Source organism: Hyposmocoma kahamanoa, unplaced genomic scaffold (genome assembly GCF_003589595.1).
Source record: "Hyposmocoma kahamanoa isolate Upper Pololo Valley unplaced genomic scaffold, ASM358959v1 220, whole genome shotgun sequence".
Classification (NCBI taxonomy): Eukaryota; Metazoa; Arthropoda; class Insecta; order Lepidoptera; family Cosmopterigidae; genus Hyposmocoma; species Hyposmocoma kahamanoa.
In genome coordinates this window covers 4,366,868-4,393,227 of record NW_020653740.1, presented here as the reverse complement: position 1 = coordinate 4,393,227, position 26,360 = coordinate 4,366,868, and the positions used below count along the sequence as shown (strand labels likewise).

The following is a 26,360-nucleotide window of genomic DNA, read 5'->3' as shown; positions in this document are numbered from 1 at the left end:
GAAGGTTGGTTTAGCGACAGATATGAATACAGTATCACAAGGTTGTTGACAATTTAGGAGCACAGGTCTTCGATTTTCATATTATGTGAGTTTCCTCAATAAAACAATATGAAATAAAAAATATCGCTACTTTTTAAGTATACTGGCCCAAATCAAAATAGTTATTACACAGCTTCATTCACGTGCTAATTTTAACTAAGACACTGACCTTTTCGTAAGTAAATAATCACGTGACGACATTGAATAGGTTCACAATTAGTCGACCTGGTGCGTCAGATACGCTTCTGTTTTTTTTAAAAATCCTATTCGGGATGAATTAGGTGCTTTTGAGACAGGCCAATAATCTAGAAAAAGCATCGAATTAAGGAACGTGTCTTACACCGTGGCAATACACAGAGTATAAGTAATATATTGTACCTGTAAAGCGTAAGTTCGTAGTATAAAAAATGCAACTCTTTAAGACAATCGAAAGTTCTGACGATCATACACTTCTGAGGTACAATATATTTTAAATAAAATTTGAAAATATATTTTATACTGATATGGCAAAATGGTCCAATAAAGGGCAAGATTCGAAATGGCAAGGTTATTAGGAAATATATAACATTTTAAAAACATATTAGAGCGGTTACACACGGCAACTTTTAGCAGCGATGCAAGTGCGATGCAAATGCGACGCAAACGCGATACAAACGCGATGCAGTAGGTAATCGTCTACCTTTACACACACGCGCGATTTTAAGCAGCGATGCAAACGCGCGACTGCGTCGACACAAACGCGCGATTGCAACGACACAAATGCGCGATAGCATGGTTACACTTGTGATTTATAAACGATTTTGCATTGATGCAAACGTTTGTATCGAAGTAATCGCGCGTTTGCATCGATACAATCGCCTATGAATCGCAGTGTAGCAATGCAGTCGCGCGTTTCACGGACGCGCGTTTGCTACAAGTTGCTGTGTGTTAACTCACCAAAACCACTCTTAATGGTGTCAATTTGAACTCTACTTAAAAATACAGTTATAACTTATACAATTTTTCTATACAAATTTCCAAAGTGATGTTACAAGATTACAAGCACCTGTTTATACAACATAACACTTTTTGTGCAAATATCTGTATGAATCGTAATGTCATTCAATATGCCACAGGTTAAGTTTTCATGTGCACATAAAGATTAAAAAATACAATAATAAAATTTTGACAAAGTATGTTACTAAGGCAAGACTCATCACGAGGAACTCCGATGTTACCTTTCTGCTATGTCTGGATCTTATTATTACGAAAAATACTTCGGTTTTTTATGGCTGCCAATAATAGTAAGAAATTGATGGAGTCTAACATAACGTAATAATCATAAATCTGAACACGCTGAGTATATTTACCTAAACTTCAAGGAAGGAATACATGTAGAGCGGTTACCTAATATCTCCCTCTGAAATCCTGGAAATATTGTAATATATATTGTTCTATAATTTTGATGTGTAACATTCCTACGACAGAGTATTTACAACAAAAACGTTGTAACTGTAAGTCAGTATTACATTATTGTATATGCACTCCGGAGGCATTATGGTCTGTACATGCAGTTTTTTAAATTTAAGTAAATCTCTGGTGATCACCCTTTTCATTATCCGATATAACTAAATTTTAACAAACACTAGCGACCTTGATTGTTATTAATTGATGATAGAATGTTACAGTACCATCCACCTTATCTGAAGGTATCAGAGTCTAATACTATCATAGGGAAGTTGTCTTTTAAATGGTAATAAGTTAAGTGTGAGAACCCAGACTAGAAACAGGCAAGATACATTTCTACTACAAGTCACAACCAAAGTAACAACACAAGGAATGACATTAAATACATAGGTACAATTTTTATTAAAAATACTTAAAATTCACAGGTTTCCGAAACTATCTGTTAACAATTTATTACACGGCTGTTCGGCTTTTTTTATAGAAGCGCTGTAGTGGCACCGCCGTCGCGCTGTAGTGGCACCGCTGTCGCGCTGCAATCGCGCCACTACTAATTTTCATACAATATTTAGAAGCGCAGTTGCAGCGCCACTATAGTAGCACGCGATCACCACTTGTGCAGTCACTTTTAGTGAACTAAAATTACTGAAGTGCTACAGGTGCGCGGCTGCCGCGCCAATGTCGCGCCATTGCAATGCTTCTACAAGCGTTCAATTTGAAGGCGCCCTTTAGAATACAATAATAGTATCACAAAATGATTGAAAAATGGACTTTTAAAAAATAATACTGTATGAAAACTTGGAATGTTCTTATTGTTTTTTTTATAAGGCCATCTGGTATCGCTTTCAATTTTTTGTGTATAAATATAAATTGTTTAAATAAAAATCTTACGACAATTACATTGTGATTCTATAGTTACCTTTATAAATATGTTGTAAGTACTTTTTAAGTACCACTGATATAATCATTCTACACAATATTTATACTGTTTTATACGAAACCTTAAACGATGTTGAAATAACGGAAATGGTGATGATAGTGTAAAACAATAAATAAATAAATTTATTCAAAATGTACGTAATGTGACTTATGCACTTTTACTTTCAACGTCAAGATTCGTATAAAACACGGCATAAAGGCTACGCTAATGACTAAGATATGGACGAATGAAATTCCTACTGGATGGGTACTAAACACGTCTACGTATAGCATTAAAAACTTTCAAAAGCTAACGGTAGCGCTTGATTGGTAATCGAAATAGCTGCCGAATTGCTAAAAAATACCACAGACAGTGAACACTGCATTACGTTTGCAAATAACTAAAGAGTGTGGTATTGGATATGTTTCTCTCTATCTAAAATTTGCGTATATAAAATTACATTAATTTTTTATTTCTTCTGTGGTATACATATTTATTTAAGTTATATGTGTTTGTTTGCTATTCTGCCGTCCTTGTCATAATTAACGCAATTGCATACCGGTAACTTTGTCTCTAAAACTAAAAATGTCAATTACTCGCTGAATTTGCTGAAATTAAATAATGTATTAAACCGATTAGTTGAGAGGGTGTTGTAGATCTCGTTTGGCTGATCGCAGATTGCAGATTTTCAGACTCAATTTCGATAAAAATGTCGATTGCATTTAGTCATGATAAGGAGGGCAGTCAATTGTCATTAGAAGAACCTAGGCTGTTGAAAATATGTCAAAAATGTACGTTGTGACTGTAGTCTTTTTTTGCGAATTATTCTTTATTATTCTCATATAAAACATAATCAGTTGATCGGAAAATTTATATAAAAAGTTGAGTTTTGTACATATTATGGTTCCTGATAGGCTTACTATTTTTAACACCATTTAACAGAATTTATTACTTTTAATGTTGTTATTTTAATAATTTTAAGACTCTGAATAAACTGTCTGCTTTCAATACCACACTCTACATGTACTAAGTTAATAAGATATAGAACTTTTAGAAGTACTCAAAATATTGTACAATACTCCAAAACATTATAAGATATATCTACCAAGGTACATATGCATTGTATAAATGCGGAATATATACTAATAATAGTAAATAAATGCGAAATGGAAGTTAAAACTGTTTGGGGCTTGAACAAAATTGTAAAAAAGGTTGGCACAAATATTGAGTATTTAGCTTTTAAATGAGGAATAACAATGCAAAGGCCCAAAATGGGGTTCAATCCTAATTTGGGGTTGTTTAAATACTATAATTATTCGAAACACAGCGCGTTTTATATGTAAGAAACGTCGCATACGGTTTAGTACACTTTGCTTTCTTTATGCCACCTATTACCTCACGTTCACTATCAACTATTGTGGGGTAGCCTCAAACAAAGACAATGATGAGAAATGGAAAACCATCCACTAATGTACAGTTTCCGAAATTCTTCAAGAATACTTTTTCTACGATTCAAAAGTTAATTCATTGTGTAAACGTTTTGCTGTCCGTCACAATCTGTATAAAAATGTACAGGATATTGCATACGTCGTTTCTTGAATATAAATAGCGCTCTACAAAACTTATGCCGTGGCCCCCTGAATAAGTCAACAATCAGCTGTTATTTTTGCAATAGAAAAGCTCAAAAACAATCACATTCTTAGTGTGTAGTCACAGCTCTATCGCGACTACTGACAGCTGGAAACGGACTTCATTAGCAGTTGGCAGTCGAGACGCAGTCATAATGACTACAGATATGTGACTATGCACTTATTACGAAATCTGTTTATGAAATAGCAAGATATAAACAAGAAACTACTTGAATTTACTCGCTACAAATACACTCCCGCACAAATAATTCGAGCTACCTTCATTTTTATTTTTAAAGTATAAAAATATTGTCGTACAGAAAGTTTTACAAATTAAAATTTTTAACAAGACTTACAGAAATGACGTTTAGTATACCAGTTTTAAAAATTGTTTAGCAGTTGTTGTAATTGATCAATCAAACATTGTTTAAAGTAAGGGGCATTTGATACTGAAAAACTGTCTCGAATAAGCATCCGGGAATGTATTATTAAGTAATATATAAATGCCTCCCCTCACGATGTACCTTTACTCAACATCTGGCGCACCCAGAGTAAAATTTAGCTCAATCTGAATATAGCTGAACAAGCCAAAAAAAAATACGAGTTTCGACCATTATTCTTGAAAAGCAGGGATATGTAGTAAAAGCGAATTAAGTTAGTTCATAGTTAAAAAATAGGCACCACAAAATTTACGACCCGCTTAAGTAAGAAAAAAAAATTAGGTGGTAAGAAATACAAACTTTACATTTCATAAACAGATATCAATAATATCCTATTCATTTCTAATCGTACCTACACACAAATCCAGTCTTCTATTATCAAACGAAATAAAGTTTTAAACTGACTCTTAGTAGCACGAATTACGTATCAATTTTAATTAATTAGTTAATAACTTTAATAGCAACAAGTACGTTAATTTTTAAGAGTTCAACATGAATACTTGTCTTAACTTTCAATGATTATGCGAATATTTTTATGCATGTATTAATACATTAATTCAGTAGGTCAATCGTTGACAAAAATATGTCTATGCCATTACATATTATCGTCTCTCGTATCCCAATAGGGTATTTGACAGGAATAAAAAATTAATTATTTATCAGCATTATAAAATAGGCAAAAAGGCTATGGATAAATTTGACAACAGAAACGATATTTGCTAAAAAATAAAATAGTTACTTTAAGAAATCACGAGTTGGAAAGAAACGGCAACACATGTGTAGCATCATGACGTAATGATGCCACACAAATTCCATACTAATGGTTATAAAAGTACAAAACATCCCAGCACTACTAACTTTAACCATTAATAGCTCTGGTGTTTACTTGAGATATCGAAAAACGAATTTCAGACTTGTATTCAGCATGTTCGTGTGAGTAGATTGAAGTTTTAAAAAAATTGTAGACAAGCATTAGCATTTTTACTTTTCATGAACTTAGCCGTATAACCTCACTACAATTAAATATTACACTATTATAATTATTAATACAAAAATCGAACACAAAGAAAAATTCCTTCGACTTGACAGAACTTGAACCTGCGACCACGCTAGCCGTAACGTGCTCTGCCAACTGAGCTACAGGTCGAATCAGCAGATCGACGAAAGTCTTCTATGTGTCTGTTCTAGTTCTTTGTATAGGTTTTTTTCGGCTTTCGACGCCGCCATCTTTGTGTTGATAACTATACCAAACTAGTCGAGTTATTTCACAAAAAATATATGAATATCTAAGTGGCAAAACACCATGAAATTCAATGAAAATCAATTTCCATCGCCGTGTGGTACCTTACGGGTACCTCATTGTTTCACGTCTTAGATTATGAGTCAAATACCCTATTGTTCCATAAGATTTAAAAGAGGTAACGTAACTTTTTGGATACTATTGAATCACCTTCAAAAATGTGTGTAAAAGATAAGAAAATCTCTGTATAATGCTTTGTAATAGAAGGTAAACGCATTTATTGCCGTATTGTGGTCCGTTTAAGAAACAAACTTAGTTTTAAGGCAACTGCTTAAAGTACAATTTCTCTACTAACAAGCGCTACACACCGAGCGTAACTCAAAAAGGTTCCCCACACAAATTCGACTGTGGTATCAATTTTTGAATGATAATTGCGCCGTGCTCGACGTGTGTAGCCTTATTGATTTTATAATACATTTTCTAGATACTTCTGTAAAGAATATAATATCAATATACCTAAATTTAATATTTATAATAATTTATTATATTCCAAATTTTTTTTAATAACTTGCATTTTATTCTCTCGATTGTATTATGCTATGTCTCATAATAAGCATAATAAATAAATCCAACTTTAAGAGGCACTTCGATCAATTCTCTAGTTTGAAACCTTATTTAATGGTTCATAATACTTATCCACAATGATGTTGTACATTATTATGCTGTTCAATTATATATAACAAAAATACTGTCAATTTAGTATCCAATAACAACAGCTCTATAAATTATTAAAAATATATATACAGTATAATCAAAATGGAATGACAAATGACGACGAATGGAATGCAAAAATGTTAAGACGATATAAACTTGTATAACACCCTAATATACATAAAATTTTCAATATAGGATTTGATTCTACGACTACTTAAATACAGTATTACTTCGTGAAGTCCAAACTTCGAGGCTAATAAGTTTCACGGAAGTTGATGATTGTGTGTTAACCTATTTCATTAATATAACTTTCACGCTCATCAGTTAAGGCTGTAATCAAAAATGTACTTTAACTGTGTACACATAATGTTAATATTACGTTAAGGTTATGTAGCTATATTCTTATTCGAATTAACGGATGTTTTTTCATGAAAACATGTACGTGTCGATATTAGAAAGTCACAAACACTAATTTTGATTTAATCCTTACCTGTTCATATATAAGGTTAAATTTGAAGTGTCGTTTCACGGTTTAATAAGTTTCTCAATGATATTTGTCTTCATTTGTTTCCGCAAAATTCGAATGACCTTGAAGCTTAGACTTTCAATAATAGTACTGTACACCTTACCTCTAGAAAACTGTTGAGCTCTCAGCAAATCACACTTGTTACGCGGTAGCAAGCCGTTGCTGCACAAGGAAGCGATGGCAATGGCAGCGTCCATCGACAACACTTTTTACAAAATTTCTAAAAATAGCTAGGACCGCCTTTTGCATGCACTTTATGGACTTTAGCAAGCATTTACGAAGATTCACGTCTTCGAGGTCATTAAATTATTGCATTGTACATAAGTGAGAAAATAGTAGAAAAAAACAGTAGCTGCTTTGACAAATGGCAGTCGCCTAGCTATATTTTGTAGACAAATCAGACTTGTACGCTCACTTTTGTTCAATCCTTTGATCCCTCAGGATGACACCCAAAACAGTCATTCAAAAGTTCTACATTATTATACAGCACCTATGTGATGATCTTGTGTCGCCGACGACGTCACTGGTGTTCCCAGAAAATCTTGGGACCTTCCCCGAACTGGGTGACAGTGTTAAGGGGTTAAGTTGAACCGGCATGTCTTTTGACACTTCTGGAATTGAGTTCAGGCTGTGATTATTGGTGGAAGTCAGGCTGCTTTCCACTGGGCTCCCGTTTGTTCGAATCTGGGCTCTTTGTTTCTTCAAATCGGCCAATGTTCCTGGAAAATTCGAATAAGAGATTAGAGTCGTAAATTTTTGCCCTGGTATCTACAGAAGCAGCGAGTAGCAAGACTATTTTGTTGGAATTTCAACAGTTTACGATACAACAATAGAGGAACGGTTTCCTCTTCCTACAATTCACTACACTAAAAATGGTTTATAAAAGTTTGCGGAAGTATATAACACTATTATATACTTTAATGTTGCAAAAGTCCAACAAATTTAATTATGATAAATTAACTACTAAACAAGCATAATTAAATACTACCAAATGTTGAGCTCAAAAGAAATGTAGAGCGTCACTTTCACATTTGTTAGTAAATGTTATGCCTATCTTCATTGCCATGAATTTATGAAAGTAAACTAGCGAAAAACAATTTCGTCATTAGCTGAATTATGCAAGTACACTATTAACAAAAGGCCTAGAAAAGGAAATGAATAATTGGTGTAATTGAAACATTAAACATAAATACAGCAGAATAAACAGTGCATTAAAGATTCATGCATGAACATATTTCCTATAGTAAACAAATAATCATAGAACAAAATCGCAGAGAAAAAAAAAGGGAAGAAGAAGCCATGGATCAGACATCACATGCAACTACGAGACGGCTTGCCTCAATATGCATCCTCGAGATCAGTTTCTGGAAACCGGCTCACAGTCCCAACTTCAATAATTTAATAACCATCACTGTGCAAAACTGTTAGATTGAAGATTTATTATACGGAAAATGTTATAACATTGTGCTAATAGTACTGTGCTTTAACGATTCGTAAGGATGCATATAATTACCTGCATTAATCATGACGGTCACATGAACATTGATTTTACCATTATTGTCGGTGGTGTACGTGGCCGTTCCCGTGCCGGTCTCGGTAAGGTTGATCTGATTTGAGTTCACTATAACATCGTCCCTACCGTCTAGAGCGTCTTCGGGCTTGAAGGCGTCGTTGTCTTGTCCTTCTGGCGCTTTGCGTATGCCATTGGGTAGAGGCCTATCGTATTTGTGTTGTTCATTAATAGCTTCTTGTTGGGAGCCTGGTGTGTAGTGGGAGGCGGCGTTCACGCCGAATAGAGGGTTGGTTATCTTTGGCGGGATGTAGGCGTTTTTGTCATTTTCGTTGGCATCGCCTGTCCTTGCACGTTGGTTGTACGCGTGTTTAGGCACTGCGTAGTCGACGTTTGAGGATTCGTAGCTTTGGTTAGAAGTGGTTGAGCTTGTTGATAATCGCTTGTGTGACAGATCGCCGGGGGGCAGGTTCGCCGTATTCTGGTCGTTTTCAACACCATTTGTAAGGCCCTGGAAACAAAAGTTGATAGTTTGCAATCTATACAATCATTTTATACTAACTTAATGCTGAAAATCCCTTTAACAGCCTATTGTATAGTAAACAGTCTGAAGTAAAGTGTGAAATGTCAAGTCATCGAAATTATTTAAATTCTTTATATCGAGTTCTTAGCTTTTAGCGATGGTTACACATAGGAAATTAAACTTTTTTTTTTTAATATAAATCGCGTACGTATTTGTTTATTTCAAACAAACCAACGTTTCGGGCCCTTTACAGACTGATGAGTCGGTCGTGACCATGGGACCTGTAAAGGGCTAGAAACAATGGTTTGTTTCAACAGCAAATATATGTAGATACGAAAAAATAGATTAATATCCTATATTCTTTATATTTTTGAAATCCATTCCTGATCTTCAAAAATTTAAACACATTTTGACGTTTCACACAGGCTCGTATAAATTGGCCAAGTGAATTTAGAAGCTGTGTTTATTTTATAGTAAGTAAGTATATCGTACATGAAACCAAATAGGTACTGTCGTAACTCAAAAATGATGGCATAGAGAAAACACCATTTATAATTTTTAAAAAATACTGAAAGAATCTTACTGCAAATAACGTGATTATTTATAAACGAAACATAATCATATTTATTGGTTTCATTCAGTATTTTTGTGAACTAAAAGAATGAATTATAGCGAATAATGGGATTATTGTTATTTGTACATAATAATTATTTATTCACTTATAAACGAGAATATAAATTTATTGGTTCCATTCAGTAATTTTTTGAACTTTCAAATCGTGTTTTCTAATCCCATAATTTTAGAGTTACGTACGTACGTAAGTACGTTAGTTTTATGTACGGTATTTATAACAGAATTTTAAAGTCTTTGAAGTCAGGTATCTGTCGGGTTGGCACGATATTACTATTCTCCCTTACAGATCTCGCACTAATGCCGCTTTTGCGCTAGTCGCGCACTGTCGTGCTAGCCCTACTGATCTGATATATTACCAAACGGGATCAACTGCAGTGTAATGTCTTGCCGACACACAAGAATTATTAAAATTGCAACTCGTTTACCTTATGTGGGATGAAAAAAAAAATATAAATAAACTAAAACCTTTATGTAGTCGGTTATAAACAATGCGGTCTATTAAAACATTCCTGATTTGTGACAAATGCACTTGACCAATGGAAGACGACATTACCAATATACAAGGCGTCTAAGTATCGATTCTACCGCTCAAATAGAAAACATTTTGATATACAACTTTTAAAAAAATCTTGAAAAACACTATCTCCATACATATTAAGAGAAAAAAGACAAAAAAACTTGAGAAAGTATTCACAAAAGCCGTTTCAAAAGTCGAACACAAATTGTTACTATATATACTATTTGAATAGTGAAATCGAAAGGTGCCTTAAAAGCTCCATGTTCTTAGATACCATGCATAAATATCTAAAACAAGATAAAGAAACATTTAAAAAACCAAGTATACATTATAATCCTTGCCTACATACTATATAACTACGGCATTAGATTACATAAAAAATAAATAACTTAGCGTACCAGTGATATATCAACTCAATGTAGCAAACTAACGCTTATCTAAGTTTATTTTATAATGATCTACATGTAAGAAGTCGAAAAAAAATTGACATATAATATATAATTTATTATACTGAGCACATCAAATTTGACACTGATCACATCAAACTAAACATGTTCAGCAAATTCTTTACACCTCTTTTGTACTAAAACCGATTGCCAAGCTTTATGTGCTCTTCTACTGTATATAAACATAAATTATACACATATACGTTAAGAGATGCATATACTAGAACAAAATCTGATGTCAAATTATATATAAAATGAGTCACATAATTATATATTCCGTCGTTTATCTGGATAACACTCCGCACCTACTATTTCATTAACGAACATACCCTATAACGGAGCCCTAAGACAAGCGGTTCCTTGCGCATTTTTCGCAAGTTGTCATTAGTCAAAAACATTATATCCAGTGACATTGTCAAACACACACACTGTACATCATCACTGAAATCCTTGGGAACAATTCGTAAACACTTTATGAAGTCACCATAAAGGAAGAGTTGAGGAGAGGTGCTTGTTATCAAAATGCATTGCAGAGAAGTGTGGACGGTATCGCAGTGCGTGCCCGCGCACTGACCGCACGGACTGAGGCGCCGCGCGCGCCGGCCAGCGACGAGCGGCAAGCCACAGCCGTAGCAACGGGAGAACAGTACTTCATCTCCGTACAACCATAACTACTTTGCACTCCTACAATCAATCAGGCACGATACATAATCTCTAAACATTTAAGCGTGAAACACACATAGAGCTGGTGCGGGTCGGGTGCGTGTCGGGTCGGGACAGCGGCGGATCCAATTACGTGTATTTATATCATAGTTTCCCAAAGTGGTGCCTACCAGTGGGCGCTAAAGAATCCCAGGGTTGGACCCTTGGAAGCAATTGGGGGGGCGTTGATGCTACCGCATTTGAAAGAAAGCCTTAACTATATATATATAAGCTACACTACATATATGTCATTTTATTTCTTTGTTATTATTTTGTGTCAAGTTAATACAAAAAGTACGTGTTCCCAATTATTTTTTGTGGTGGTGAGCGTTGAAATTTTTTTATCATGCCTAATTGGGCGTTGAGTAAAAAATTTGGGGACCTTTGATTTATATGGATCACATAATTAGACCCGCCGCGGTCCCGACCCGACTCGCTCCGGACCCGCACCCGCTCTCTGTGTTTTTCAACGCTCTATTGTCCAGGCGAGCAAGCGTAAATGTCGTTTCGAAGCATTTATGTCATGTTGTAATACTGTTCTCTTGTTACTATAGCATACTCGACAGGGGGAAATCGCATGAAAACTCGCCGCGACGTGTCGTCAATAAATGCGACCACCGGAACGGGATGCCACTCGCCTTGAGACCATGATAAAAGCAATTGAAACTGATGTGCAATGAAGAGCAGAGTTTTTCATGCGGTCTTCGGTTTCACTCCGATCTCAGGAATTGGTTTACATTGTGTTTCCTCTAAGACCATTTAAGCAACAATATTAACGTGACGACTATTATCAACGTTATATTGTATGAAACAAATGAGAAAGTGAAAATATGAAACTACATGTATATAAAGCCAAAATTGCCTAATAATAACTACCTAATGGGACATCTTGATTTCCGTACATCCTACCAGGCAATAACAGTTCTTTGATGAACAAAGACCACTCTAGAAAAAGGAGGATTGGTTACAATAACGTACGTATATTATGTAGACACTGTAAAATAGAACAAAGCCAACGAAGTAAGTAGACTTTAGTAGGTAAAAGATGAGAGCGCGGATCGACAATCAATCGCTCTGATAACCAATGAAGACGTAGTAGGGGAGCGTCACTGTCTTATGCTGGCTTGTCACGATATCTTTATGTGCATCTTGATGGTGCTAAGATAATATGTACATTCATAAACGAACCTTAGACGAATTGTGATAAAGATCATAAGTTGAATACAAATTCACACACCTTTTTCGTCAGGGGTTTAACATAATATTACCAAGGGAATAGTTTTTTCAGTTTATTAGTTTCAGTTTTCAACTTGGACTAATACATGTGTTTTTTTTTAAGTTGTTTGAGTGCCATTATGTTTGACCACCATGATATTCAATTATTTTTGTGTAATTACTCCACTAGTCTGTTATAATTATTAATACAAAGATCGAACACTTACAAAAAATTCCTTCGATCCGGCTGTATTCGAACCAACGTCTTCCAGCAAGCCGTGGCAGACGCTATGCCAACTAAGCCACGAAACGAACAAGCGGACCTTACGAATTTATGTGCTTGTTGCAGAGCTTTGTCTCTGATTTTTAACGACTTTTAGTCGTATCTGTGAGAAATCCGGCCGTGTGGCCAGTGGTTTATACCAGAACGTTTAATGGAAATCAAAATACCATTGAAGTAGTTCTTTTTTCAAATGAAATGTTTTACTATTTATGGCCAGTCAGTAGTTCATTATGAACATTGGTTATCATAGTTCACCCTTTTTTAGCGTTCGTCTAAATATATCCATGAGTGTATTTAGAAGTTAAATGTTCGATAAATATGTTCTAGCTGTATATTTTACAAAAAGGTAAAAAGTCATATATTAATGGCAAGTCAGGAAGATAACTATTAGGTAATAAAAACATTTCAACATTGTTCCGTTACGTCAAAACAAAAGATAATGTTACTAATATTCTGACGTTAAAGAAAATAATCTAAAGCAGCGACTAGCTCATAATCCCACGAATTAATTATCGAGCTCGTCACTTATGTGCGGAACAAATAGGAAACGACGTTTTTTTGTCATCGTAATTTCAAATCGGCAGCCGATGTATTTGCAACCATAATGATGTACACATAAAAACACTAATGAATTATAAATTTTTTTAGTTATTTCGTTCATGCGGAAAAGGGGAAAACGTTTAGTGAGAGTAGTAGATAATTGGCTCTTCGTTTACGTAAAGAAAAACCTGACTCCGAGGGTGGCGTTCGTTGTTTTCCGTTCGAAATCTATGATTACTCAGATGCAGATCAAATAACGGATCGGTCTTACAATTTATAATAGCTAAAAAAGTTATTAAGAAGCAAACCTTAAGCCCTAACTTATTTTACATAAGGTCACGTGGGGTATGAGGAACACCGGGGGAGAGGGAGTTGAAGCCTCTATAGCACTATAGTATCTCAAGTGACAAACAAACGAATGTAAACGATTTTAAAGATATGTCGCTACGATGCTCCAAATTCAAAAGGCAGAAAACCAAATATGATAGCTGTGAAATCTTAAGAACATAAGATATAAATCACCTTTATAAGAAATACGATGACTATTCCTCGTAACCCATCTTTTGGGGGAAGAGAAACGTTAGCACAATTTGTACGTTTTCGGCAAATACATGGTAAGTATTTAATTTAGCGTAATGGTTGTTAAAAGATGTAATGTTTAATAAACAAAGGTCAGTTTAGTGTACTTCTAAATTCTTATACGACTCTATCGGTTTTTCTGAGAACTCAAAACATTGGACTCAAAATAAAGTATGTTCTTTTTGCCGCATCTGACTATAATTAAAAACCAGACCCTACCGGAGAATCTTTCTATTCTTTTGAACGTCAAAACTCAAAGGAAAACTTTTTTAAGAAGGTAACAAAAATATTATGAAACCCAAACCTCCTACCGCACTTTTCAACTCTACATCATTCAAGAATTACAGCAGTTGTTATGAAACACACACTCGTGTATTTTATGATAGACAATCAGAGTAATTAATTAGGTAGTTGTAGATGCGTTTAATTACGATCGAGCAGAAAGCAGAGAAAGTGCTGCGTGCGTATGCGCATATTAGCGCAAAACCGCAGTGGCCGTCGCGCCAGGAATTCATTTAAACGGCCATTAATTGTTGACAACTTTGTGCATAAGTAAGCTCATTTTGAAAATTTATTACACTTGCATTGCAGTTTGTGAGTAGGAATAAGATAATAAAAGTGAAACTACTCGTAAAAGTGTGGGCACAGTCAAGGCGTTTTGATTGTTATCTATTATTGCAAGATTGTTACCTATCAATAAGGCCGCCTGTTGTGTTCTCTAAGTTTAGTGTGCTCGTTTATTTCTGTATTATATTCTTGCAATAAATGATGGGACTGACATGTTCAGTAGCGATGTAAGACCCTTTTTTATACATATAAAAAATAAGTGGGCATTTGACCTCTATCTCACCTGCTGGAAAGTGACGATGAGATCGAGGATGTAGCATGCACACCTAAATAATGCCTTATCACTCTCGCCTTGAAAAGGTCCAAGTTATAGCGTTCGGGGAACAAGTCTGCAGGAAGGGAATTCCACTCCCTAGCCGCTCACCATGCAAATGTGGAAGCGAAACGCCTCGTATGAATTCGGGGAATATCAACAAGATAGGGGTGGAACCCCAGCCCACGTCTAGTCCCCCGAAGATGGAAAGGGGAAGGCGGAATCAAATTATGCAATTCCATCGCACTCTCCGTCATGTATCCTATAGAATACCAATAAGCTGACAACTCTACGGCAGTATTCAAGACTGCAGCTTCGGCTCTACTAGTTCCGAGTCACATCTTAGCACGCTTAGCTATTGAATCCAAGGTGGTCAGTTGGTAATTAGCAAAGTCGCCCCATAAGCGGCAGCAGTACTCCATACACGACCGGTCTTAAAGGAAACTCCTAAATAAAGAGTAAAAAAGACCATTTTTATTATATTTCCTTATCTTAGTTTGTTCTAGTCAATAAGGGGCATATTCCCTCAGTACTAAAATGAATACACATCTCATTAACCCATTCATACGTCCCCCTATTGAGCATGAGTCTCGTCTCAGGTGAGGGTTTAGGCCATAGTCCGTCACGCTGGCCCAATGCGGGTTGGGGACATCAAACGTTTTTCGGGGGGTTATAAACTTTCTTCGACTTGCAGGAAAAGCTTATGGTAAATTACAAATTGAATTTCGCATATAAATTCCGATAAACTCACAGTGCATGCCCGGTTTCGAACTCACGGCTTCCGCTTGAGAGGCGGTAGATTAAATCATTAGGCTACTACGGCTTTGGTACTAAAATTTGCGCAAACATATTACTACAAAACGCGATTCAAGATAATATGTGGCACGATCTTGACCAGCGCTTTCATGAGCCCGCACTGGAGGCAAATTAATAACAAAAGCGTATACGCAACGTACGTAATATATATATATATACATATATATGATAATTATTATTATTTGTATATAATGCTTTTCGTCTCACCGACACGCAGCGCATCAATGTTTTCATATTGCAAAATTGTAACAAGTAGGTAAAGCGCGTATTTACAAATAATGTTACATCAAAACCATTGCATTTTTGAAGATTAATTTAGGCGTCATTTATTTTTTATTGTTTATATTCAGTCTTCTTCAAGGTTGCTAAATTTTTAACATGAAATTTACTTAATTCGACACACAATACCCAGCAAAGTAATCAATGTACATTAAAGTGTATATATAATTACATAATTTAGCCTCGAGCAAGTATACTCTCAGTTTTGAATTAAAAACGTATTTTTCTAAATAATCCTATGGTCATACAGAATGTATAGCATTAATTTTGAATGCGGTATTTTCATAATTACACTGGGTGTTTACTTGATCATACGAATAGCTCTGAATCACTTCACTATTATGTACATTTCGATGTAGGTACATGGGGCCCTTGGAAGATAAGAAAAACTTCTACGATAACATTGTCGTAGGTACATGGGGCCTTAGGAGGATAAGAAGAACTTCTACGATGACATTGTCTAAAGTGTTGCAATTTAGGACTGGTTACATTTTATTCTTTATTTGTTTTTTATCTTCAAATCTATAAGATTATTAATATGTTGAACAAATTTGTGTAAGAGCATAAGATAGAAGGTAGAAGTAAATAAAGTCTGAAATCCAAACAATATCAAATGTGCTATTCGTTATTTCATCTATTCCATCTGCATACGAGGAATGACGCCTATAGATCTGCTCCATTTTTTTACGATGGACACGTGTCGCTTTACAAAAAAATACGATATCGATCGTTTGCTTCTTATACATTTATACGATTTTGTCTGAAAAGCCACACATGTTGATTGACAAAAGATACGACGTCAATCGTCTGTAGCTTACACATTTACTCATTTTGTTTGATCACACAAAAATCGAGCAAATCTGTAATAAAATGTAAAATACACAAAAAAGTTTTGACAACTTAATTTTTGTTCTTTTAATTGAAATGGATTATAAATAGTCACAAATGCCGACGTCTTATTTTAACTCTGAAATTAAAGCAATGGCCCTAGTTTAAACACCACGAACAATCCAATAAAGGTATTCTTGGAACTGACGGGAAATAAAAAGGTAAAATCAAAATATATTAACAACGCTCACACTCAACATATCCTCGCACTAGGGAAACCCTGTATTGCGGATGCCATGGATACATACATAGATAACCATAATTACACCCAAACTCACGAGAGAAATAAATGTAGGTCATGCAAATAGTTCTCCCGGCCCAGGAATCAAACCTGGGACCTCTGCGTGTCAGTCAGTCAGTCATGGCAATCGTTCGGCGACAAAGGCAGTTAGTTAGTTATATTAGTGTAAACATAAGAAAATATTAGTGTAAACATCAACATTTCACAGGCACCGTTTATCCAATAGGTATGACGCCTTGCACAAATTACAGAGTGTGCAAACGGTGCGCGCATGCTTTCTTCCAATTACGTTTATTATCTCGATACACGTTCGCATTTCTGACGGTATTTTATACATAGCCGGAGCCCAACTGAGCTGAAAACTGGGGCATACCATACCAACGAATGTTTTTTGACTTATTAGCTTAATTAGACAGTGCCAACAATGCATGTTTGTATTAAAAATACCACGTGAAACTTGGATTTTGTAATGTTATATTTTAAAGGTTACTAGGCGTCTCTTACAAGATGTTGTTCATTCATATTTTAATTAAAGTATAAATAAAATATTATCTTCATCATTATCTATATCATTATTATCACTGCCCGACATTGAATAAAAGTGTAAAAAGTAAATTTTCTAAGTGTTACGCTTTTTTGATATTATTTACTTTTGGAGATTTATTTATGTCCATAGACCTAATAACTAATATTTAAAAGTTTCAGATTATTCTAACAGTCAACAGTAAAATTACAATAGTTAAGTACTTATAGCTAATTAAACGCACGCACGCAACACACATGCACGTAGCCTGGGGGCCTACCACAACCTCTTAAAATAATATTACTTTAACCTTACATTTACTTTTCGTACTATAACGCGCTTAAAGTAAGCTTATTGTAATGTTAAAACTATGATGTTTTATTCGCAGCTTTGTGACTATTCATTCACTCAATTCGTACTATGACGCGACTTAACATTATAGTAATATTGCTCTTATGTCAACTTTAGCAATTTCAAAATAGTTACACGGATGCAATGGAAACAATATTATTTTCAGTTTTATTGTCTTAATATTGATTTGTAATGATTAAAAGTTAAGTTGAACCTATTTATTCACATATATCTCTTCAATATTTTGTTTATTTTTTATTCTACAGCACATAGTAAATAATTTTTCGATAAATAAAAATACGCGATGTTTATGTCGTAAAATTATAATAGCGCCGTCTATACGCTCCTTGGCGAAACTAACAGTTGATACTAGACTATAGTTCCGAACTCACAACGTGACTATCAAGACTCCGCTTGTTTCATTTACTTTTCTTCATGAAAATGCGAAATAATTATTGAAAACAACGTAATTTTAATAGATTTTATTATTAAACTTTTCTTTTCTTAACAGTCAAAATTCTCTGTATGTAAATAACATTAAGTACTTATACATTATACTACGATAAGATGATTCGAAAGAGATGGCATTATATAGTTCACATAGCGTTATCTCTTTCCTATTTTTAGTAAGCAATAGACAATATTGGGAAATCATTCGTTCTTTCAATCAGTTTTGCAATAATACATTACTTGGTTGACAGGTTCGTCATGGTACGAATATGAGTAATGTTACAATAAACTTACTTTAAGCTTACATTGAAATAAGATTGTTTTTGGAAAAGTTATGCTAGGCCCCCTGGTCTGATATCATTTATTAGACCTTTTTCTTTTATGACACCAAGTGAGGGGACGACCAAGTTCACATCTCTCGGAAAACGTGTGAAGTCCCCAACCCGCATTGGGCCAGCGTGGCGGACTATGATCTATATCCTCGCCTGAGAGGAGACCCGTGCCTAACAATGGGTCGTATAAATGGGTTATAAAATAATATTAAAATTACATTTTGATCACTTACTTGTAATCAAGAGCAAACACATAGCAATTAGCCACTTCAAGTATTAAAAATTACAGTCTACACATCCGTACAACGCATGCGCACAGATCTTATGCAACGTAGTTTCAAAATATGCCACGCAACCTCAAAATTCATACGCGTGCAAAACTCTATAATTAGTTCATTTAACTTTATGCTTTCATTACGTATATACATAAAGTATTTGTACATACGTACTTCGTAGTAACACAGGTATAAGTAGGTATATTCGATGAGAGATTGATGGTAGCTGGAGGATCCGAAAGAACTAGGGAGCTGGACCAGTGTCTGAGCCTAATGTTATTGGAGAAGTCAAACCCGCACGACTGGTGATTGGCTCAGACATCTCGTAGGGATGCCAACTCATAGGGCGATGAAACGGGCCTACATGAGACGTCCTAGCGATTAACTACAGGTAATACTGGCGGAAGGACCAAGTGGAGAAAGACCTCCGTGTCCTGCACGCAGAGAAATGGTAGGAGATCGCATAAAACAAAACAAGTTGGTGCCAACTGTATCGTAGGAGACCCACTTCGGGTCGCTGAGTCAGCGGGGTAAGTACCTATTGTTTCTTTTTTTTTCACATGAATCAAAGTTTCGGGCTCTTTGCAAGTCCCATGGTGAAGACAATAAACGAAGAGAATAAACAAGAATCCAAAACAAATAGTTTCTTATTTTCTTATCGAGTTCTTAAGTTTTCGCGATTGTTACACATAAGAAACGAAACTATTTTTCCAGATTTAAATCGCGTATATTTGTTTTTCTGGTTGGCCAGCCAACCGTGACCATGGGACCTGTAAAGGGCCCGAAATGTTGATTTGTTCAAAAAACAAATACACGCGATTTAAACCCGGAAAAATAGTTTCATTTCCTAAATAGTTTCGTTTTCAATGCAATGCAAACGCGACAACCTAAGAACCTTTAATTTTTTATCATTGTTATTTACTAGTTGAAATGTAGTTGAGCCAAATGTTTTTATTTTGCTTTTTTCATTTGTAACTGAAAGGTGTTTATTAAAAAGAAGACATGGTAAGAAGGGCTGGCGATCGCGGTTGGACAGAATTTAATACACAGTAGACCCATCTACACATTCTACACATCCCCTAATTAGGTGCCGTCAAGCATTTAACGTGCTGATAATTGCGACTTTGTACTGTTGTTATTCCAGTTATGAGTTCACTTAAAATTTCAAATGTCAAGCTTGACATACTTTTGACCCTGTCCTACAAAACTATACTAGGATCCATTCCTTGCACATTTCTATTGACTTGACATTTTTTTTTCATGTTAAAATTGTTTGGAAGTAACGAGAATTGTTTTATATAATAAGATAAAACAGACAAATAAATAAGTTTAAACTATTTTAAAGAGATGTCGCTACTATGCTCCAAATCCAAAAGGCGGAAAATCAAACTTGCCTGGTGTGGGACCTTGAGAACACGAGGCATACATTACCTCTATATGAAAAATACTATGACTGTTCCTCTTACCCCATCTTTTGGGGGAATAGAAATGTTAGAGCAATTTGCACGTTTTTGTCAAATACATCGTAATTATTGAATTTAGCGTAATGATTGTTAAAACATATAAAACTGATAAACAAAGAAAAATTTAGTGTGCTTCAAAATTCTTATAAGACTTCATTTGTTCTTCCTAGAGCTCAAGACATTTGATTCAAAATAAAGTATGTTCCTCTTAAGCCGGGTTTTCACTATACGAGTGCGCTCGAACCGAGTACACTCTGATGACGACTCGGACGCTACTCGTAACGTGTAAACACGTGATCCGAGCGCACACGGACGTCATCTAAGTAGTCATCCAAGTGGTCTCGATCCGCGCGTACTCGTATAATGAAAACCCGGCAACTATAATATATATACAATGGAGTATATTCACAAAAAATATATGAATGTTATGGTATAAAAGATATTAATAAATAAATATTACAAAATATTGTCAACATAAAATGTAAAATGGTTTCCAATTTGTTTACTAATTTTCCATCTTAAGGACACACTGGTCTATTGTATATGTATGTTTACATATATCAATTACGCATACAATCCATTACACGGATATAAAATGGGACTACAAATTCAAACGATGCATTTACTTTACAGTACTTACTTGACTCAATAATACGAATCAAATGTTACAAATTCTATGCTGAGATACTTAACGTTGAGAAGACATCCCATTTTCGTAGCATCAAAAGTAATAGACCTGTATAAACGTAAAAGCTTTACTAAGAAAAATAAATTACAAAAATATAGTCTAATATAAAAAAAAATATATGCAAACTGGCAACTAAAAAAAACAGTAGGACTATGTCTGGTTAACTTTCATATTAGTTTTCTCTACCTAATTTTGGTAGAGAATAATTTTTGAAAGTAAGAAAGAAAAAGAAGAGCTTAATTTTTGAAAATTACCCGCCTACATATACAAAATTCCCGGTGCTAAGCCATGGCTAAAAAGATCTTGTATCTCCTGTTGGCAATGGCTCTCTCTACCCTTCATTCCGGGACGCACCAGTGCTGCTTCGCGGCAAAAATATTTAAGGCGTTGCTTAAATCATCAGCGTCAATATTATCAAAACGATAAAGTAAAAAAATATGGATGAGCAATAGTCAATGTTATCTTTATAGCCGGAGTATACAAAATAACTGAACCTTTAAAAAAAACTCAAAAGCTGGTTAAATTATAAAAATTATTTTGTCATTTCCTATTTTTGCTAATGAAAGATCGCTATGTCGCTTTGAATAATAGGGGTTAAAGTACGAAATTGCCGTTTTATATAGGAGAATTCAAACACGAATGATGTTATACAAAATAACATTTGTTTTATAAAAATATGCACCCGTGTTATTAGCTTATTGTACAACGCTCTACACAAGCAGCCTTTGGGTTAGTTTCACTCAGACATAGTACAGTGCTCTACGTGTTCTATACAATAATGCATTCAGGATGCTGATGGGGCTGCCGCAGTCCTGCAGCGCGTCAGGGATGTTCGCGGAGGCACGTGTAGATTGCTTCTACACCATGATGCGTAAACGGTGCACATCCTTGGCGCGCAGGATTCGGGCCAGCCCCAACAGCATCCTGAGCATGATCGCAAACCGGCTCGACTGTCCATACGTGAATCATTGTTCAATGATTCACGTACTTAAAAATAAGTAGTGGTGTTCTATTGTGCTTTGTCTTTGTTGTTTTGTGTACATTTACTAACATTAGATTTCAGTAGTTGTAACTAACACCTTGGGTCCATGTTACCTAAATAAATGAATTTATTATTATTATTAATACACTTCTGTTATTTTGCTGGAAACTGATTTATTCCATTGCGGTAAAATACTGGGAAACGAAAATAGACAGTCTTGGAATTCGTTTTCAACTACTTCACGGGAAGTTACTTCCCTGTAGATAATTATCCGAATTGCGGAAAACTGGTAACTGGTAAAGGTCAAGTGAGTTAAGTATGGAGAGTGGAAAAAATTTCAATCTTACAACTCCTGTAAAATGTTTTGTTCGGCAGTATGTGTTCTGGTGTCACCGTGCACAAGCGGCGATGGCGGTAAGGATTTGGGAGTCTTGACATCATAGTTCGTATTTCTTCACAACAGTGGTGCTACTGCTACGTGAATTGCGTCATGAACATCCTCACAATAAATCCTCTGAACTCATGTTGCCACATTGATTAAATTTATGATAAAATAGTGATATCTGATTGAAAAAAAAAGATGGCTCCCAAGTTACGCGGCAGTAGGCGTGTCGGTGTATTTAGATTACAAGCTTCCTCATGATAAATTATCCGGTACAGAAACGCGAGATACTTTTTTTTAATGACAGCGGTGCGACGAGGCAACACACCGGCAACGCCCGTGTGTCATCACCCATTGCTGTCAAAATAAACGCAACGAACAAGGATTCAGCTCGGAATGCAGAACTAATTGTTAATTTGATAAGCCTTTATAAAATTTGAGTTCCTAGTAAATTCATGCAAGTAAACGAAATTTCATTATCAACATATGTAACGTGAACAGTGAGCTAGATACATTTTGTTATCTACTATAACAGGCGAAATATATTGTGATTCCAGTAAATGCTCGTTGACGCATTTTATAATCGTAATAAAATGTAAAAAAACTGTTATGATTAAGAATTGAATAAGCTGGAGATTAGATACCAAAATCTATCTAAATAGTTAAACCGATACAATTTTAATTAAATTTATGTAATAACAACGTCCATGAAAATCACGCTTAGTAATCATTTACTTATTAAAGCAAATGCCTAGGTCTAGTCAAGCCTACTTAAAACGCTTAGTTAAAAAGTACACTGCCGGACACATCATTCGAGCCACTTTGCACTTTCAGCATTAAATGCCCTAAACCTTAAACAATGTTATCAAAAACTATTATGCAATTTTGATACTGGTATACTAAGAGTCGTTTCCATAAGTCCCTGTTGAAAATTTGAATTTGTAAACCGGGGAAAATTTTTCCTTCGATGATAAAAAAAACAAGACTTTTTATCGAGTATTTAGGGTTTCGCGATTGTGACACATAAGAAATGAAAATATTTTTCCGGATTTAAATCTGTTTTTATTTGGTATCAAACCTTTGTTTTGGTATACTTGCAAAAACAAATATACGCGATTTAAATCCGGAAATATAGTTTCATTTCCTAAACATTTTCTTTTCAAGTTTTTTTTTTATTAACTAAAATAGGTGCCATTTCTGTCCTCCTTAACATAAACTAACGTAATCGACATTTTTAGCGAAGTTGAGTTATTGACAAATCTAGATTCGGCGAAATGAAATCCACAACCCCTTCTAATCAGTTTTTTATTATCTTACTTAGTTTCGGTTTTATTGTTAAGCAAAATCAGCGTAATGGTCATTTTTTTACGTGACAGTAAAACTTTAGGGCCAACATCTGCGTTAGTTATGACAACGAGAGAGGGAGATCTCCTTCTCACCTGATGGAAAGTGACGATGAGGTCGACGATGGAGCATGCGCACCTAGATAATGCCTATTCACTCTCACCTTGCAAAGGCCCAAGTTATACCCATCAAGGAACAAGTATGCAGGCAGGGAATTACACTCTATAGCCGTTTGTCTACTTCCCAAACCTTTTAGCTTACCGTCCACATATGCAAGATAAAAAAATTTAATCGCCCAGTACTACAAATAAAACGTATGTTTTAACATAAAAAATCACAAGAAAAAAATTATACGTATACTGCCCTCAGAACGTTACGAGGGTAGTTTATGTGTGTTGTGTAATTTATATAGAAAGCCTACGTCTTTAAGAATAAAAATTAAAGGAGGCTCGATTATGTGTCCGGGAATATTATATAACTAAAGAATTACCAAAATATCGCTATTGTTATAATTATTGCTATAGAATTACTATATTTTGCCTTTCATTTATACACAATGCAAATGAGAGACAAATATATTCGAGTTCAAAATTGTGATTTTGGCTACCAAACTTAAAAATTGGCTTCTACGTTCTATTAACTAGACGGATAAAGAACTTAAGAGTACAGTAAACCTTATGTATATGACGTTTATTTCCATCTTTTTTAAGTACACAAATACAAACCTGGAACTCGTCGTCGACCGCCGAGTCGAAAGTTTCTCTAAGTCGCGCCTCGCCTCGAGCGTCAGCTTTAGCTGCCATCTGCTTTTCCCGCAGCGACGTGCGTCGTACTGATCGGACTCTGTTAAATAAATTTTTCTATTATAGACACTTGTTTATATTAAGAGTACTCTTGACCTGGCCTTCTCTTAGGACGTCCTCAATTTGGTCGTAGTAAGTTCGACTAGGTCGGCGTTACGAGCTTGCCTGCTCACACTTGCCTTATAAATATGTTTCGTAAATCTTCTTTTGTTTGTTCATTTATTCATATTATACAACTTAATAACAAAAACTAAACATGTAAGCCATAGTCAATATAGGGTTGAGTCAACCACCGCCCAAAAGCAAGCTGCTGAATTTCGATCACTGGGCTTTGGGCAGTGACCGTCTCCAAGTACCTAGGGCGCACTATAAGTTTCCGGAATTGGCCAGTTACACTTACGAGTACATAAACAATATTTAAAAAGTAATTACAACATTTGAAAATGGAACTCTTTGGCTGTAGAGTACAGTTTGTTTCATCTGACTGTCACTTGTTTTTACATTGTGGCGTCATTTTAGAAATTGGTTGTCTACATCACCATGGATTTAACTCGTAAAAATTTTCGTAGTATGTTTTTCTACGCCTTTAAGTGTAATTCAACAGCTCAGCGGAGCTTCTCTCGGCTTCAAACTGCTTTTGGCGATGAAGCATCATGCAAGCCTATTTATAGCTGGTTTGCAGAATTCAAACGCGGTCGTGTGAATCTCAGTGACGAATTTCGTGATGGTCGCCCGGCGACTGGTGTGAATAACAATAACATCGATGCTGTGCGCCGTATTATCAAAACAGACAGACATGTGACATACCATGAGACTCGGGCATCTTTAGGCATAAGCATGAGTCAAATACAATCAATACTACACAAACATTTGGATGTGAAAAAGCTAAGCTCTCGGTGGATCCCACACACATTGACTGAGGCTCAAAACCCGGATCGCGTCCCGTGGTGTAATGCCATGCCTGATTGTGATGCTTACTAGATGTGATGCTTGCCGTGGTGTGATGCTTACCAGATTCAACGAATGGGAGTCAAATTTGATGTGGGACATAGTAACAATGGATTTATAGTTACGACCTCAAAACAAAGCAGCAATCAAGCGTATGGCTCTTTCGAGATGAGCCGAAACCAACCAAAGTGGCGCGCGTGTAAAGTGTCTCTAAGCATATGATTGCTTCTTTCTTAACAAAACTGGACACGTGGCTACTGTTGCTATGGAGAATCATTGTACCGTGAATAGTGATTGGTACACGACCATTTGTTTGCCCGAAGTTATTGACAAACTCCGCAAAAATAACCGTAAATGAATTCAAAATTGGTTCATGCGTATGAAAAAGTGCATTAACGTTAACGGAGAACAGTTTGAGAAACAATAAATTCATTTCTGACCATTTATAGTACTTTTTTCTTATTCATTCTGGAAGCTTACAGTGCGCCCCACGTAGTAACAAGCCGATGTCAGAACTTTCGATTCAGAGTTACTGAACACGCCAATACCATCAATAAAATTTAAATACAATGAATAGCGACATCTTTAGCCTGGGCTGGTAGCTGGTAGGTATTTTAATTGGGTGACGAAATATTTTCATAGATTTCGCATAGATGGCGCTACGGCTAAAAAGTCTTTGAAAAGCCAAACACAAAGACACACATAGAAAAATTTGTGAGTTCCGCTGGTTCGTTCCGTCGCTTAGTTGGTATAGCGTCGGCACGGTATGCTAGAAGACGTCGGTTCGAATACGGCTGGATCGAAGGAATTTTTCTGAG

The 26,360-nt window shown here is 35.5% G+C and overlaps 1 protein-coding gene and 1 long non-coding RNA gene across 4 annotated transcripts in view; both read right to left on the bottom strand.

The window, feature by feature from the left end:
- Positions 1-247: 247 nt before the first annotated feature.
- Positions 248-6,162, bottom strand: LOC113227926. Its single transcript, XR_003310241.1, has 2 exons — positions 4,641-6,162; positions 248-4,304 (listed from the first exon to the last, which is right to left on the bottom strand). It is a non-coding gene; the product is annotated as an uncharacterized LOC113227926 (long non-coding RNA).
- A 349-nt stretch (positions 6,163-6,511) lies between these two features.
- LOC113227894 (protein phosphatase 1 regulatory subunit 16A) overlaps positions 6,512-26,360 on the bottom strand; it is a 68,693-nt gene continuing 48,844 nt past the window's right edge. Inside the window, exons 7-9 of one of the 3 annotated variants that reach the window (XM_026460979.1) lie at positions 24,517-24,634; positions 8,502-8,970; positions 6,512-7,668 (exon numbers count right to left, since the gene is read on the bottom strand). In XM_026460979.1, coding sequence (XP_026316764.1) covers positions 7,421-7,668; positions 8,502-8,970; positions 24,517-24,634 — 835 coding nt within the window. In that variant the 3' untranslated portion in view covers positions 6,512-7,420. Of the gene's footprint in view, positions 7,669-8,462; positions 8,971-24,516; positions 24,635-26,360 lie in introns of all 3 variants that reach the window. The other 2 variants (XM_026460978.1, XM_026460977.1) reach the window with 2 other exon arrangements.